The sequence below is a fragment of the Mus pahari genome, chromosome 5, assembly GCF_900095145.1.
Source record: "Mus pahari chromosome 5, PAHARI_EIJ_v1.1, whole genome shotgun sequence".
NCBI classification, from domain to species: domain Eukaryota; kingdom Metazoa; phylum Chordata; class Mammalia; order Rodentia; family Muridae; genus Mus; species Mus pahari.
Genome location: NC_034594.1, coordinates 61327061 through 61340580, shown reverse-complemented (window position 1 = coordinate 61340580; position 13520 = coordinate 61327061). Strand labels below are relative to the sequence as shown.

The following is a 13520-nucleotide window of genomic DNA, read 5'->3' as shown; positions in this document are numbered from 1 at the left end:
CTCTCTCTCTCTCTCTCTCTCTCTCTCTCTCTCTCTCTCTCTCTCTCTCTGTGTCTCTGTCTGTGTCTCTGTCTCTCTCTGGCTGAAAAATAGATTCTTCATTTTGTCATGTGATCTTTTCATTTTGTCACATGTGATCTCTTTTCTTTGAGCACAAATGAGTGGGTCTCTTTGTCTGGTTTTCTACTTTGTATGGTGGACTATTAGAACACTTGGAATGACAGGCCTTATAAAAGTTGGCTAAATTTACTCAAAACAAATTACGTAGGCAAGTTATGGCATATATAATTTGTAGCAACTAAGACTTTGTGCTAAAAGGTCTTGCTTTCTGGTATATAGATATTCATATTTTTCTGTTTCAATTCTTCCTCTATACCAGATATAACATCAAGATGCTATAGATATTAAAAGGATTGCTAAACAAGTGATGCTAAGTCATAAGTTTGTCTATGGACATACCATTCTAAACATGTCTGATCTTATCAAAAAAAGGGGGAGGGTCGATTAGTGCTTATAAACATTAGCCCAAATGCTCAAGAAAGCAGCTGATGCTCTTCTAAATATAGGCTACCTGCTGTGCCTGAGGGTGTTAGAGAGGAGCCTTGGAGGAGGGAAGTCTCCATAGTGCAGCATCAGCAAGGAGGCTTCTGGGAAAGAAAGGTGCTCCCCTGTGCCCTTGGACAAAAACTGGCATTTAGCATAAGCACCTTTCCTCAGACACAAGTCAGCATTGATACCAACCTTAAAATAGACATTCTCCAGGGAGATAGGGAAGGGCAAATACACAACAATCAACAACATTGAAGGCATTGAACTAGAGTATCCATGTGTAGTACCCTAGTTCATTCCATTGCCATAATTTCATGCTATAAAGAAGGAAACAAACTCGGTAATGCGAGTGTTCATACAGTACTGGAGCAATGGATGGAGTCTGGTCTTACTCCAAGGCCGTATGTAGTGGGTTTTCTCTCCCTAATGAAATAGCTCCTACTATCTTCAGCATTTGGTTTGAGTTCTGCTGTCTGCCCTCTCAATCAGGCTGCAGTAGACCACTATTGAGGATTTGCTTAAGGACAAGTCTGAGGTGAAACCTCAAAGACAGCAAAATCTCTCACGCTGCACTGAATAAGCAACATATGAAGTCAACCCCTATGCAATTATTGCAGCTCAAAATTTGTCAAAACTGGCAATTGCATATGATTTGCACTAATTTCTTATTCATGACAATAACCCAGAGCACTCTAACTATTCATCTACTTCTCCTTGGAGAGTGTCCACTGCACAGTCCTTTTGCCTCAGGCGCACCTAGAAAATAAGTCCTATACTGCCTGGGGAATGAAGGCCAAAATTATCTTCCAGAAGCTTCTATCACCTTCTACACACAAGCTGTAAAGAAAGGAAGGCTGCACTTGAATTAAACAGAAATTCAGGCCTTCTTCCTGTGATTGTTATTTCCATAATTAAATATGAGCATGTCCTAGAAATACCAGCAGAGTGTGTAGATGAAAAATAAAATACTAAACCAGAAGCAATTCTAAAAGGGATCCTTCCCCCCAAAGATCCTTAAACATTGAGGATAAAGCAAAGTAGGAATGTTGATAGTCCATATACCGGAAAAGCCCATGTGATCCACATCTGCAGCTGCTCGTTCTGAAGGATACTGGATTCTTTACTAACTTGAAGCAAATCCACTTAAAGTTCTGGAGCATTTACCAGTGTCTCCAGTATGTATGAAGTACTACACAGCAGAAAACCTTAGGGAATGGTTCCACCTTTGAATAGTCTAAATACTTTATACTTTTTCCTCCAGTATTGTTAAGAAGGGCTCTAGGAGCATTATGAAATCATAATTAATGATATTTACATCTTATCTGTCTGCTTGCCCACAAATTAAGTTATTTCTATTGAGATGGAGGCTGGTGGAGGTGCCTTAAATGAGTTAGAAACATAGCTCTTTGCAAGTAGGAAAGATAAAGAACTGAGGATGACTCAGGACCACCAGGTTATTAAATTAAACCACAGTAGTACTCACATCACCGAATACATTGTATTTCTTTAACCCCCTTTATTTCCTATGACAAAGGGACTTGGATAGTGAACAGTGTATTAATGATAAAGCTTGCCCTGAATAGACAGAGTCTTTCATGGGTCTTAAATCTATCAAATTCAAGTTACTGGACCAGTGTCCAAAACTCTCAGCTAATACTAATGGAGTGCTTACACTATATCAAAACCTTTATGTGCTTATTAATTGATTTTAATCTAAGGAAAGTTCCCATGTACTGTCATTTTAAAGATAAGAAAACTGAATTGCAGAATGTTTGGTGGCCCTAAGATCTCAGTGCCCAGAAACAGAAGTGCAGAATATTTAAACAGGCCTCAGAGTTCAGTCTAGAGGCCGTCTAGTGTTTCTTCTTTTGTTCTGTAAAGCAGATCCTTGGCTACCTCTCATGTCCTGAAAGGAAGGGACAGCAGCTGCTCATGAGTAGTAGATGTCCTCAGTTTGGTCTCAAGGGTTTTTAAAGCAAATTTTCCTTTTTCAAAAAAAAATTTTATGTGCATATGTGTTCTGCCAGCATGTATGTCTATGTGAGGGTGTCAGATGCTCTAAAACTGGAGTTAAGGCAGTTTCGAGCTGTCATGTGGGTAGTGGGAATTTAACCTGAATCTTCTGGAAGAGCAGTCAGTATTCTTAAGCGCTGAGTGATCTCTCCAGTCCCTGGCCTCATGCTTTTGTCTTTGCCAACCAAAACCAAAACTATTTGACCATGAAGTTCACAATTATGTAATGATAAAAATAAAATAAAGTATTTATGCTCTCAATCCACTGTAATTGCAGAAAACCTTCATTAGCTTAGAAAACAACCCACATTTGCTCTGATAAGATAGTGTTGTGAAAAGACTTCAGAGTGGCAGGTTTTGATAGAAGTCATTATAAAATAAACATTCCCACATGGTTCCCCACAGGAGACCTTAAAGGAAATATTGGAGCTATCTATTATTCAATTTAATGGTCTCTGTCCTTCAAATAGATGGGGAAATGTCCCTGAAGAATGTCAAGATTAATGAGTTATGTCATTTGTCCCAGATCTGTCAGGATAGTCCCAAGCGTTAAACTATACCACATTCTCAGTAACTGTATCCCCACATAACCCTTATCTGTAAGGGTCCTGGAATTTAAAACATTACACTGTACAGTCTCTGTTTGTCAAGAAAAGCAAAAACTGCAGAAAGATAAACACTGCCACCTGCTGAGAGGAGAGAAGAAACCAAAGCTTGTAAGCCAATAAACCCTGGGAAACAGCAGCATCTTCCAGGCTACATCAAAGGGACCTAAGGCATCCTTCCTCTCCCCACTGTACACGTGACGTGTGTGAGCACATATTTAATTAAGCAACAGGCCATATTTTCAATAAAAGAGCATTAAAGGTGACTTTGTCCGAAGCAATGACTCCAACGTTTCTTTACAGGCAAAGTAAATGCCAGTCCTCACCATTATTTTATCTTCTGCTTCCACAGAACATTTCTGGAATTTACATCTCTAAAGGTTCACAAATCATATGCAAACCAATTTAGCATTTCCAGATAAGGGGAGAAAGTGAAGAAGGTAGAGAGGTAAAGATGGGCAATAGAGACAAAATCATTCCAACTTCTGAGCATGTGTTACCCACCACATCTCTGAAGCTCACCACTGCTATTCCTTCCCTCTTGGTAAACATACTGACTTATGAGGAAGTCTTATAAATACAAAAGAGTACAACTTATAATTTTACTGTTTATTTTATAAAGAATCTTAAAAGGTGAGAGGAAGCTGCAGTCATTTACAATTTTACTCAGTTTCTGTTCTTGGCACCTGAGTGGTAATAAAATGATAGCTTATAAACTGGACAGCAGTAAGACCAGAAGCTACAATATATTGAGGTCAGTGTTTATGATTTGCTGGCTAGAGGGGAAAAGGAGGAAAGTGTGCAATCCCCTGTTGGCAGGAATGGAGCTTCTGGGGTGGCACAAAATGTAAAGGACAGAGAGGGAAAAACTACAGCCACCCCTTTGTAACCATGGAGTACGTTAACCATAGAGTCAACCAAATCTGAATCAAAACTGGTTTTGGGAACCATATTTATGTGAGGAATATGCACCACACCCTAATAATCTAAACTGACAATCTTCTCACTCCTTAAGTACTTCTGGTTCAATACAGAACCTTAAAAAAATAGTTACTAGTTACATGGACAAGGCATGCACAAAATCAATCTAGTAATACTCCAGCCTGGAGCGGGAAGGGGCTTACCAGCCCTCACTCCAGGCTGAGTTCATACTCAGCTCATTTAATTAATTTATCAGTTGATGGCTGCTAAAGGGAGGAGAATCTGGTGCAGCTCTGGTACAAATGTTCCACAGGATTACCCCATATCCCTAAGTATGTGGCCAGCTAAAATTAGACAGTGTTTTGTTTATCTTTTTTTAAGAAAATAGATATGAAATTGGGAGGGGCAGATCTTGGAGGAATTGATTAGAAAAGAAGAGGAATATAATCAAAATATATTCATAAGAAGATAATTTCCCCAGGAATGTTAAATTTTATTTGGTAAAAATGATTATCTAGGTATTTCTTCCTGAGATACTATAAAATATCAAAATATTTCAGATCTTTTACTCTGAGCTCTGAAAAAATATTGTGTTCTTTCCTCAAAAAAGTTTATATAGTCACAAAAGCATTAATCCTACAAATTGTAACTAATATTTATCACACAGTTGCATACTTGACATGCATGACCCTCAAAGTAGAACCTGTTATTGTAAATATTGAAAACAGGAGACTGAGAATCAGAGTGGCGAGGGAAATTTCCAATTAAGGGTTGTACATAGATGTTTATGGCCGTCACCTTCTGGAAATGCTTGATCTCATCTGACCTCTTAAACTAAGCAGGGCCGGGACTGGTTGGTGCCTGTGTTGGGGAATATGTATCGAGGCAACCTGAATATATAATTCACAAGTTTTATAATAATACTAACCATGCCGCCTTTAATTCAAATGAAAATAAAGAGGTTGGTGCCATCATTTTCCATATACTCTTCATTATTTAGGCACTTATCTTTAAGCCAGTTGTAGTGTCTAAAACTCTTACTAAATATTCTTTTAAGAAAAATTTGCTTCCAGTCCTGGAATCACAGGCTTATAATCCCAACTTCTCAAGAGGCTAAGGTAATAGGACCACAAATTCAAGTCCAGATTGAGCTACAGAAGAAATTCAAGTACAGTATGGGAAACTTGGCAACACATAATGTCAGATAGATAGATAGATAGATAGATAGATAGATAGATAGATAGATAGATAGATAGATAGATAGATAGATAGATAGATAGATAGAAAAATAAATAAGGGTAAGAGTAGAGCTCAATGCTAGAATGATTGCCATGCCTATGTTAGCCCAAAGTTTGATTCCAAATACTGGTGGGGAAGGGGGGGAAAGTAAGACTTCATTGGTACTTAAAGGCAAGAGGAATAAACCATTACCTGACCAAAGCTTCCCACACATTAGCTGATTAATGTGAATGTAAATGTAAATGTTGCTTTAATTTCCTCAGATGAAGGGATGAGATGAAAACGTACACAAGGTTTGTGAATATATGATTGGGCTGAGCCCAGAGCATTTCTATCTAACTATTCCTAGGCCTACATCTGGAAGCTTCTAGCCTCCACACAATCTAATCTTCAATCCCAGACCTTGGAGGCTTCAGCTTCCGGGCTGTCTGCTAACACAAGCCTAGAAGGTTCCAGCCTCAGAGACTTACTGCTGAATAATCTCACCTTTGCTCGTTCTTTCTCTTCTCTGGCTGGCTGATTCAACTCAGCTGTTCTGGCTCAAACTTTGCTCCAAGCTGACTGATTCAATTTGGCTTCTCTTGGCTTCTGACTAGATTTCTTTGTTTGGAAAGACTGGCTCTGAACTCCCCAAACTGAACTAAACAGCACTGAATTGAATTGCTTCAAAGTGAACTGAGCACAACTGAATTCAGCTCTCTCTCCCTTACTGCCCTTTAAGTAGACTCTCTTCCTGTCCTTTTAGAGTTGGGCATATTCTTTTGACTCATTCTGTCAAATCTTTCTCTGGTCACTTTGTCTGTTCCTCAATTAGATGTCATTGTTTGGGATTAGAGGTGTATAATAAGGGTGTGTCTGTGTTTCAGCCAGAGGCATTAAAGGTGTGTGTTAAGGGTGTGTCTAGCTTTTTGCTCTTTGACGCTGCCGAGGAAGCATCACTGAAGGTGTAATATCCAAAATGAGTTCAACTAGCCCCTTCTCCTCTGAAGGAACTTTCAGAAACCTAACGGTCAAAATGGCTGAATCTCCAGCTGTCAAAACAAAATGAGCTGTTCTCAGAAAAATAACCATTAGAAGATAGCAGCTCCCAGAGAAATCCCCCTACCCTTCCCCACACTGAATTCTGAGAAAGACCACAAACTGCCCTGACCTTGCTAGAATTCCCTGTGACATTAATAGCTGACCCATAAGTTCAAAACATAAAACATACTGTTGTTTTGGTAAAAAAAAAAAAAAAAAAAACGCAAGGGCAGGCAGAGTGAGAGACTAGGCCAAAGGGTTACTTAGTCACCCTATACAAACCAACCAATGCCTGAAAGGGTTACTTGCTACACCAATAAGAATAAGCCAGCTAACCTGTTGCCTAAATCTGCCCCTTACAAAAGTATAAAAAGTGTGTTCTTTCTTTGTTCTGGGTCTCTCCTCTGGTCTGAGTGCTGGGGAGGGGGGGGGGGCGGGCGTCCCCAATATGTTGGAATAAAAAAAAAAAATCCTCTTGTGGTTTGCAGCGATGGCGATCTCTGTGGTCTTTGTGAGTGAGGGTCTTTTGACGAACTCCAATTCAGAGGCCACACAGACATGCCCATAGACCAATCCAACATAGGCAATTCCCCACATGGGGTTCTCCCTTCCCAAATGCATCAACTTGACAGTTAAAGCTAACTATAACTCATGATCTAAAGGCAAGATAGAATCATAAGTATGTGTCTACTTTTTTAAGGTCTTAAAAGTAGCTGCCACAATGGAGGAAACAGGTCTCTTTATTAAAGTGATCAAAGTGTTGGAGAAAGAGCATTTGCATGCCATCAGTGAAACTGGATCTTCATATAGTGTGTGTGTGTGTGTGTGTGTGTGTGTATGCATCTGCCTATATTTATGTATGCCACAAACATGCAAGTTTCTACATAAGACAGAAGAAGGGATCAGGTTCCCTGGAACTAGAGTCACACTCCATTGTGAGCTGCCTGATATGGGTGCTGGGAAATAAACATGGGTCTTCCAACTGTTCTTAACTGCTGGGCCATCTTGCTAGCACCCCAAGATAATTTTAATATTTTAGCAACTATTTGGTGTTTTCACTTATACTTCAGGATTTTTTAAATTTACCAATCTGATTATCTGCTCTGTTTAACACATCCTTAGAGATTAAAAAAAAAATGCTACCAACATGTATTCTATTCCACTTTCAATGCAGAATATATTTGCTGGTAAGAACCATTTTTATTCTTTGTTCTCTTACCCTCCAAATATGATGAAACACGTAGTCATGGGAAATATTGTCTAAAAACTTTATTGAAAAAAAAAACTGTAACATCAGCCTTCAGGTACAATCTAGAAGATTCTAGAATCTAGAAGAAGTGCTGTTAAGGCACTCTGACTTCATTTGTCAGTATCCTGGTGCTATTGAAACACAAAACACAACAGAAACAATTAGTGACATTTATCACACATTATGCCTGCTCCTGCCAATAACCTTTAGATAATGTCAGGAAATGATGAAGGCTCATTGGCTTTCATGGTCATGTCTGTGAGGTGAAGGGCAGGTTGTTCCATGGGTAAGTTGCATGAAAAGAGGAGGCAGAGAAAATAGGCTCACTTGTTCTCTGGAGGTTCAAGTTCTTGATCACTGTTGCCAACAGCCCTGCTCCATAGCAGAGCCCTTGGGTCAACGCCATATCCTGCAGGAGTTGTCCTTACTGCCTGAGGAAACAAATTGCATGATCATTTTCCCCTTATCTAACAGGTGGACTTGCTCCTGGTTACTCAGCCAAATGTGAAATGTGAGGCTTTCCAAATGATGACCAGGAAGTCATGCAATTGCTGAGAGTTGGGAAAACATTCAATCCATATTCTTTTCCCTACATGTTAGCACTTTAGCAAAAAAAGAAAAAAAATCCAAGAAAAAATTTCAATTTTACAATAATATCTTCAGGACTATAAAACCATCTGTGGAAAATGATGGTCCTGACTTGCTTTGGTTATTGGCATCCACTACCATCAGCTGGGCAGTAAACAGTAGGCCCATGGACGGCTGGGAAAATAGAGTAACTAGCTAGGCAGGTTTCTAAAAGGCTACCTTACCTAGAGCAACAGAATTAAAAGTCAAAAAAGCTTACTATCAGTGGCAGAACACACTCTTGTGAATCCTGGTGCAACTAGTGGGACCTGGTAGGGTGGCTAACACCTCCAATCCTACCCATGAGAGGCTATGGCAGAAGGATTGCTGCAAGTCTGAGGCCAGTCTGCACTACTTAGCAAGGTAAGGCCATCCAGGGATACATATCAAGACCCTGTCTAAAAACACATTTTTATAATGCCAAACAAAAAAAAAATAAATTCAGTAATGATAGTAAAATAAAATTTCAAGATAAGCCAAGCACCATGGCAAACTGAACCAAGGTCAACTGTGAACTCCTTTTAGCATCCTTCTAAAATTCTAGTAGCTATCTTTAAAGGAAAACCAGATAGGTGTTTGATGTGTATTCCTCCCATACCTGTAATGACTATATTCCCTTTATAGTTGAAAGCACATGAAAATATTTCATCAGTGTGCCCCTCAAGGACCTGAAGGCACTGGCCAGTCTGAACATCCCAGATTCTGGCTGTCTTATCAGAGCTGCCTGTCAGGAGCCGGTTTCCTTGGGGATTGAAAGAGATCTGCAAAGTAGCAAAAGAGATGATAACAGGTTGAGTATGGGTTAACAATAGAGTTCCATCATCAGAAGGAGGGCTGAGCACACATCTTCAATCTGGGCTAGAATTTATTTTTAGATCAATTCCTTCCTGGTAGGAAAAATATAGGGACTAGTGTCTGAAAATTAAATTGAAACTTAGATGCTAATGTTTCTGTTTCTCTCTCTCTCTCTCTCTCTCTCTCTCTCTCTCTCTCTCTCTCTCTCTCTCTCACACACACACACACACACACACACACACACACACACACACNCACACACACACACACACACACACACACACACACACACACACCACACCACACCACACCACACCACATCACACTTCTAACCATAAAAGACCAAAGCACCTGTATACTTTGAGTGTTCCTCAACAGTTTCTTCCCAAAGATTCAATGGTTCCCTCCTCGGCTTCGACAGAGGCAAAACTAGTTGGTAGATGAAAAGAAAGCAGGCTAGATCTGTAATATCCAATGTCACCCCTGCAACACAATGTTCTGTCACTCTGTCCTCCATCTCTGCCACAGAAAGAGCAGATTCCCATGGCAGGGCTGCAAGAGGATTTTCATCCTTTAACACTCAAAATGCATCACTTTCAGATAATACATTTTGATACTTTCTGAGGGCCAGGTGTTGTTCTTCAGTATCTGAGTGGCAGAGGGACCTGCTGCTGGCCCTTGTATTCCTCTGGTAAGTCCCAGTTAGAGACCTTCTATATTTATCACTAGACAATGAGTGGAGCGGCTTCCACTGGAGATGAAGGTATGAGGAGGGCAGAGCTGTGTCTACCAAATGCCTAGCACAGAAGAAGCTCTCAAAAGTCATCCCATTGAAACTCACTGGGACATACACAAAATCAGAATAGGACTGATTAGAAATAGGAAGGGGACTCACAAGAGAGGAAGCAGGACAGGAGAGGGGAGTGGGGATAAATATGATCACAATACGTTATACACATGTAGGAGGATGGCACGAAAAATCTACTATTGCACATACTGAATATAACCTGATGTTTTAAGTGTTCCATGAATTAATAAATGAAATACTAAATGTTTTAGGTTTGTACTCCTTATAAATATTGCCAGACAGTAACTTAATTAACAATCTATTCCAATTTTCCTTACTGTCACATGGTCACAAAAACAAGCAGGCACTCACTGGGGAGAAATGTCCATCATGATGGTGGCTCCTTAGCTGGACACTCGGGAACATGGCCCAGGCTCCCCTTCCATGCCCTACCTCCCCACACCTTCCTGCCACCCCCTTATCTCTCAGTCCATGAAGTGGTCAGTAGCACCCAATGCCATGGATACCAGCCCTTATCACAGGCAAGGGCCAGCAGCAACAGGGACAAAAGACGGAGGGGTGGGAAGACACATGGGCAATGTTGGAATCTGACTGTAACTTTTGGAGTTCAGAAGTAATCAAGTTGTTATTTCATAAGAAGGGACAGATAGGATCTCACCTATAAAACTATTTGGGCTGATCTGGGAAGCAAGAGCGCCCAGTCCCAGCATACTCTGCCATGTTCTGGGACATAAACACACCTCAGTCTCTCACTGAGTAGCTCTGTTCTGTGAGGATTCTAAAACCTGCTCAATAAAACCCTAAGATACAGCCTTGGAGTTTCAAAATGGGTTATTTTATACTTCGTTAAATATTTCCAAACATCACTCCCTCTATTATATCTAATGCACAGATCCCTGGAGGCACCACATGCTCTTTTGCATAATACAAACTTGAATGTTTACTAGAGCTACAGAAAAGCACTTTACAAACTCCTTAAATTGCTGAATTGGGTATTTTCAGCTAATTAAATATTTGCTGATATTCAAAAATACTGTTTTATACTTTTTAAGTGTTTAGACAATCTTTTTTTTTTTGCTGAGTCAGACAGGAAATGCTTAAAAATAAAGGCTTAGATGGTTGAGTTTTAGAGAAGGATGATGTAATTAAAGAGATTTAGTATCTCAGTCCCAATGCATCTGCTTGGGGAGTGGGGGAGGTAAGGTTGCTTGAGACAGGGTACCATTTTTAGCCAAGGATGAACTCCTGATCCTTCTGTCTCTACCTCCAAAGGGCTGCAATTACAAGCATATGTCACCAGGCGCAACTAACACCGCTCAGATGGAAAGATTCCAGGTGTTATGGCACCACCACTAGGTGTAGCTCCACTCTGTATGAAGTAAATGAGCTTGTTGGTATTGTGAAAGGAAGATTAACTGAAATTTGTGGATTCATAATAAGTCAACTGTGCATAGGTGAAGTCTAACCTGATTCATTCACAGCTCTGCTGTCCAACAGACACTGTTGGTGATAGATGGAGGAAAGACAGTGAGCCGACAGGAATTTGTGTCATGGTAGACATTTAATGCTGCTTTAGAGAGACCAGCTCTTTTGGGTTCAGACTCCAGCTTAGAGAACCTGACCTAAGGTTGACCTCGAGTTAACTAATAGACCAGTCCCTAGCACCAGTTTCCAGGTTACCCCTGAACAAGACCTGTATCTTACACAAGTTTCTAGGTTACCCACCAAGACCTGCATCTAGCACCAGTTTCCAGGATACTCCCCAACAAATCTGCACCTCAAGGTTACAAGCCTGCCCCTATCACTTCACTACCTAACAACCACCAATCAGTAGAAAAGCAGAAGTTAAGTTTATGGTTTGGTTCCCAGTTATGTTAAAGGCCATAATGGCTAGCCCAATCAGATGTGTATACCAGGCTAGATACCCCCTATTGCCTCTATAAATACCTGCTTAAAATTAGACATGGGATTACACCCTCCTGTCCTGCTATGTCAGTGACAATGGTGTGACCCAGGCTCAACTTGCAAACAAAGAGACACTAACATTATTGTATTAGAATCAGCTCCTGGATGGTCTTTTGGAGTTCACAAATGCTCCCCGGCATAATACTCTAAATAGAAATTCATCTTAAAATGATGATAAAGTAGAGACATGACATAAGAAACCTCCAATGATGTGCCTTCTTGGCCATTCACACTGAATACCTTTTCAACTCAACAAGGACTTGTCTGCATATCATTCTGTCTACTTCACTTGGCTTTATTTGTGTTCTCTCTACTTCAATCCATTTAGCTGTCAGAAACACTACTTCACTGCCTGACCCATATTAGAATGTTAGATATTTTGAAGGTACATGAAATGTTAGCTCAGAGGGTTAATTTGTAATCTCTACTATCATAACTTTTTTTTATAGTAAACACACTGCTTCATATGAGATGGTAACTCACCTTTGAGATTTCTCCTTCATGGCCTTCCAGTTTGGTTATGCACTTTCTTGTGGTTGCATTGTAAACTCTTGCTGTTCCTTTTGGAGAGAGATGGGAATTGTCTTAGCTAGGGTTTTACTGATGTGAACAGACACCATGACCAAGGCAAGTCTGATACAAAAACAATATTTAATTGGGGCTGGCTTACAGGTTCAGAGGTTCAGTCCATTATCATCAAAGTGGGAGCATGGCAGCATCCAGGCTGGCATGGCGCAGGCAAAGCTGAGAGTTCTACATTTTCATCCAAAGGCTGCTAGTAAAAGACTGACTTCCAGGCAACTAGAGTGAGGGTCTTAAGCCCACACCCACATGACACACCTACTCCAACCAGATCACACCTATTCCAACTAGGCCACACCTCCAAATGGTGCCACTCCATGGTCCAAGAATATACAAACCATGACAGGAATATACATTAGTAGATCTGAATTGCAGAACTTCATGTTACCTAAAAGTCTATCTTCTAACAAATGAGCTCTGAACTGTTTGTTCTTCCTATGTCAAGATCCATACTCAACCCTGTAAATGCAGAAGAGGCTGGACATGATTTGCTCTCTGTCTCTCACATTGTTGGAAGAGATCTTGGACTCCCCAGTATAAACCCAGCACTTGGGAGGCAAAGGCAAGTGTATTTCTGAGTTTGAGGCCAGCCTGGTCTACAAAGTAAATTCCAGGACAGCTAGGGCTACACAGAAAAATCCTGTCTCTGAAAAAAAAAGTGGGGGTGATATATGAAATAAGAAAAGAAAATGAAGTAGATAAAAGGATTTTAAATGCCATCTTCGAATTGGTATGATTACACACATAAAACATACAGCTAGGATGCTTCACAACCCAGTAACACCAGTTACCCCAGAAATGTGGGACAACTTAAAAAGGAAAGCCAGGACTTGAAATTAAGTATGTGATGCCCAGATTCCCCATGATATCATAGCTATGTACAAGACAGGATGAGAATGAACTCAGAAACCAAATTTTTAAGTCCACATTTCACCTCCATAACTTCCTAACGCTGTATCCTGACACAGGCAAAAGTAGCTACTTTACCTCTCTCAGCTCTGAAGTGGGGACAGCAATTATACCAGCCTCTGTTAATTACCTTTTGCCGTGCAACAAAATAACTATTTGGAGATACATACATGAGATAATTAAATACCATCTCAATGCTTCTTAGGAATCAGAAGAGGTTTATAGAATACTCCAAAAG

General features: G+C 40.3%; 1 protein-coding gene across 3 annotated transcripts in view; it reads right to left on the bottom strand.

The window, feature by feature from the left end:
• Positions 1 to 7603: 7603 nt before the first annotated feature.
• Daw1 (dynein assembly factor with WD repeats 1) overlaps positions 7604 to 13520 on the bottom strand; it is a 50405-nt gene continuing 44488 nt past the window's right edge. The window contains exons 8-10 of one of the 3 annotated variants that reach the window (XM_021198968.1): positions 12275 to 12351; positions 8822 to 8984; positions 7604 to 8027 (exon numbers count right to left, since the gene is read on the bottom strand). In XM_021198968.1, the coding sequence (XP_021054627.1) occupies positions 7993 to 8027; positions 8822 to 8984; positions 12275 to 12351 (275 nt within the window). In that variant the 3' untranslated portion in view covers positions 7604 to 7992. The remainder of the gene's footprint in view (positions 8028 to 8821; positions 8985 to 12274; positions 12352 to 13520) is intronic. The other 2 variants (XM_021198967.1, XM_021198969.1) reach the window with 2 other exon arrangements.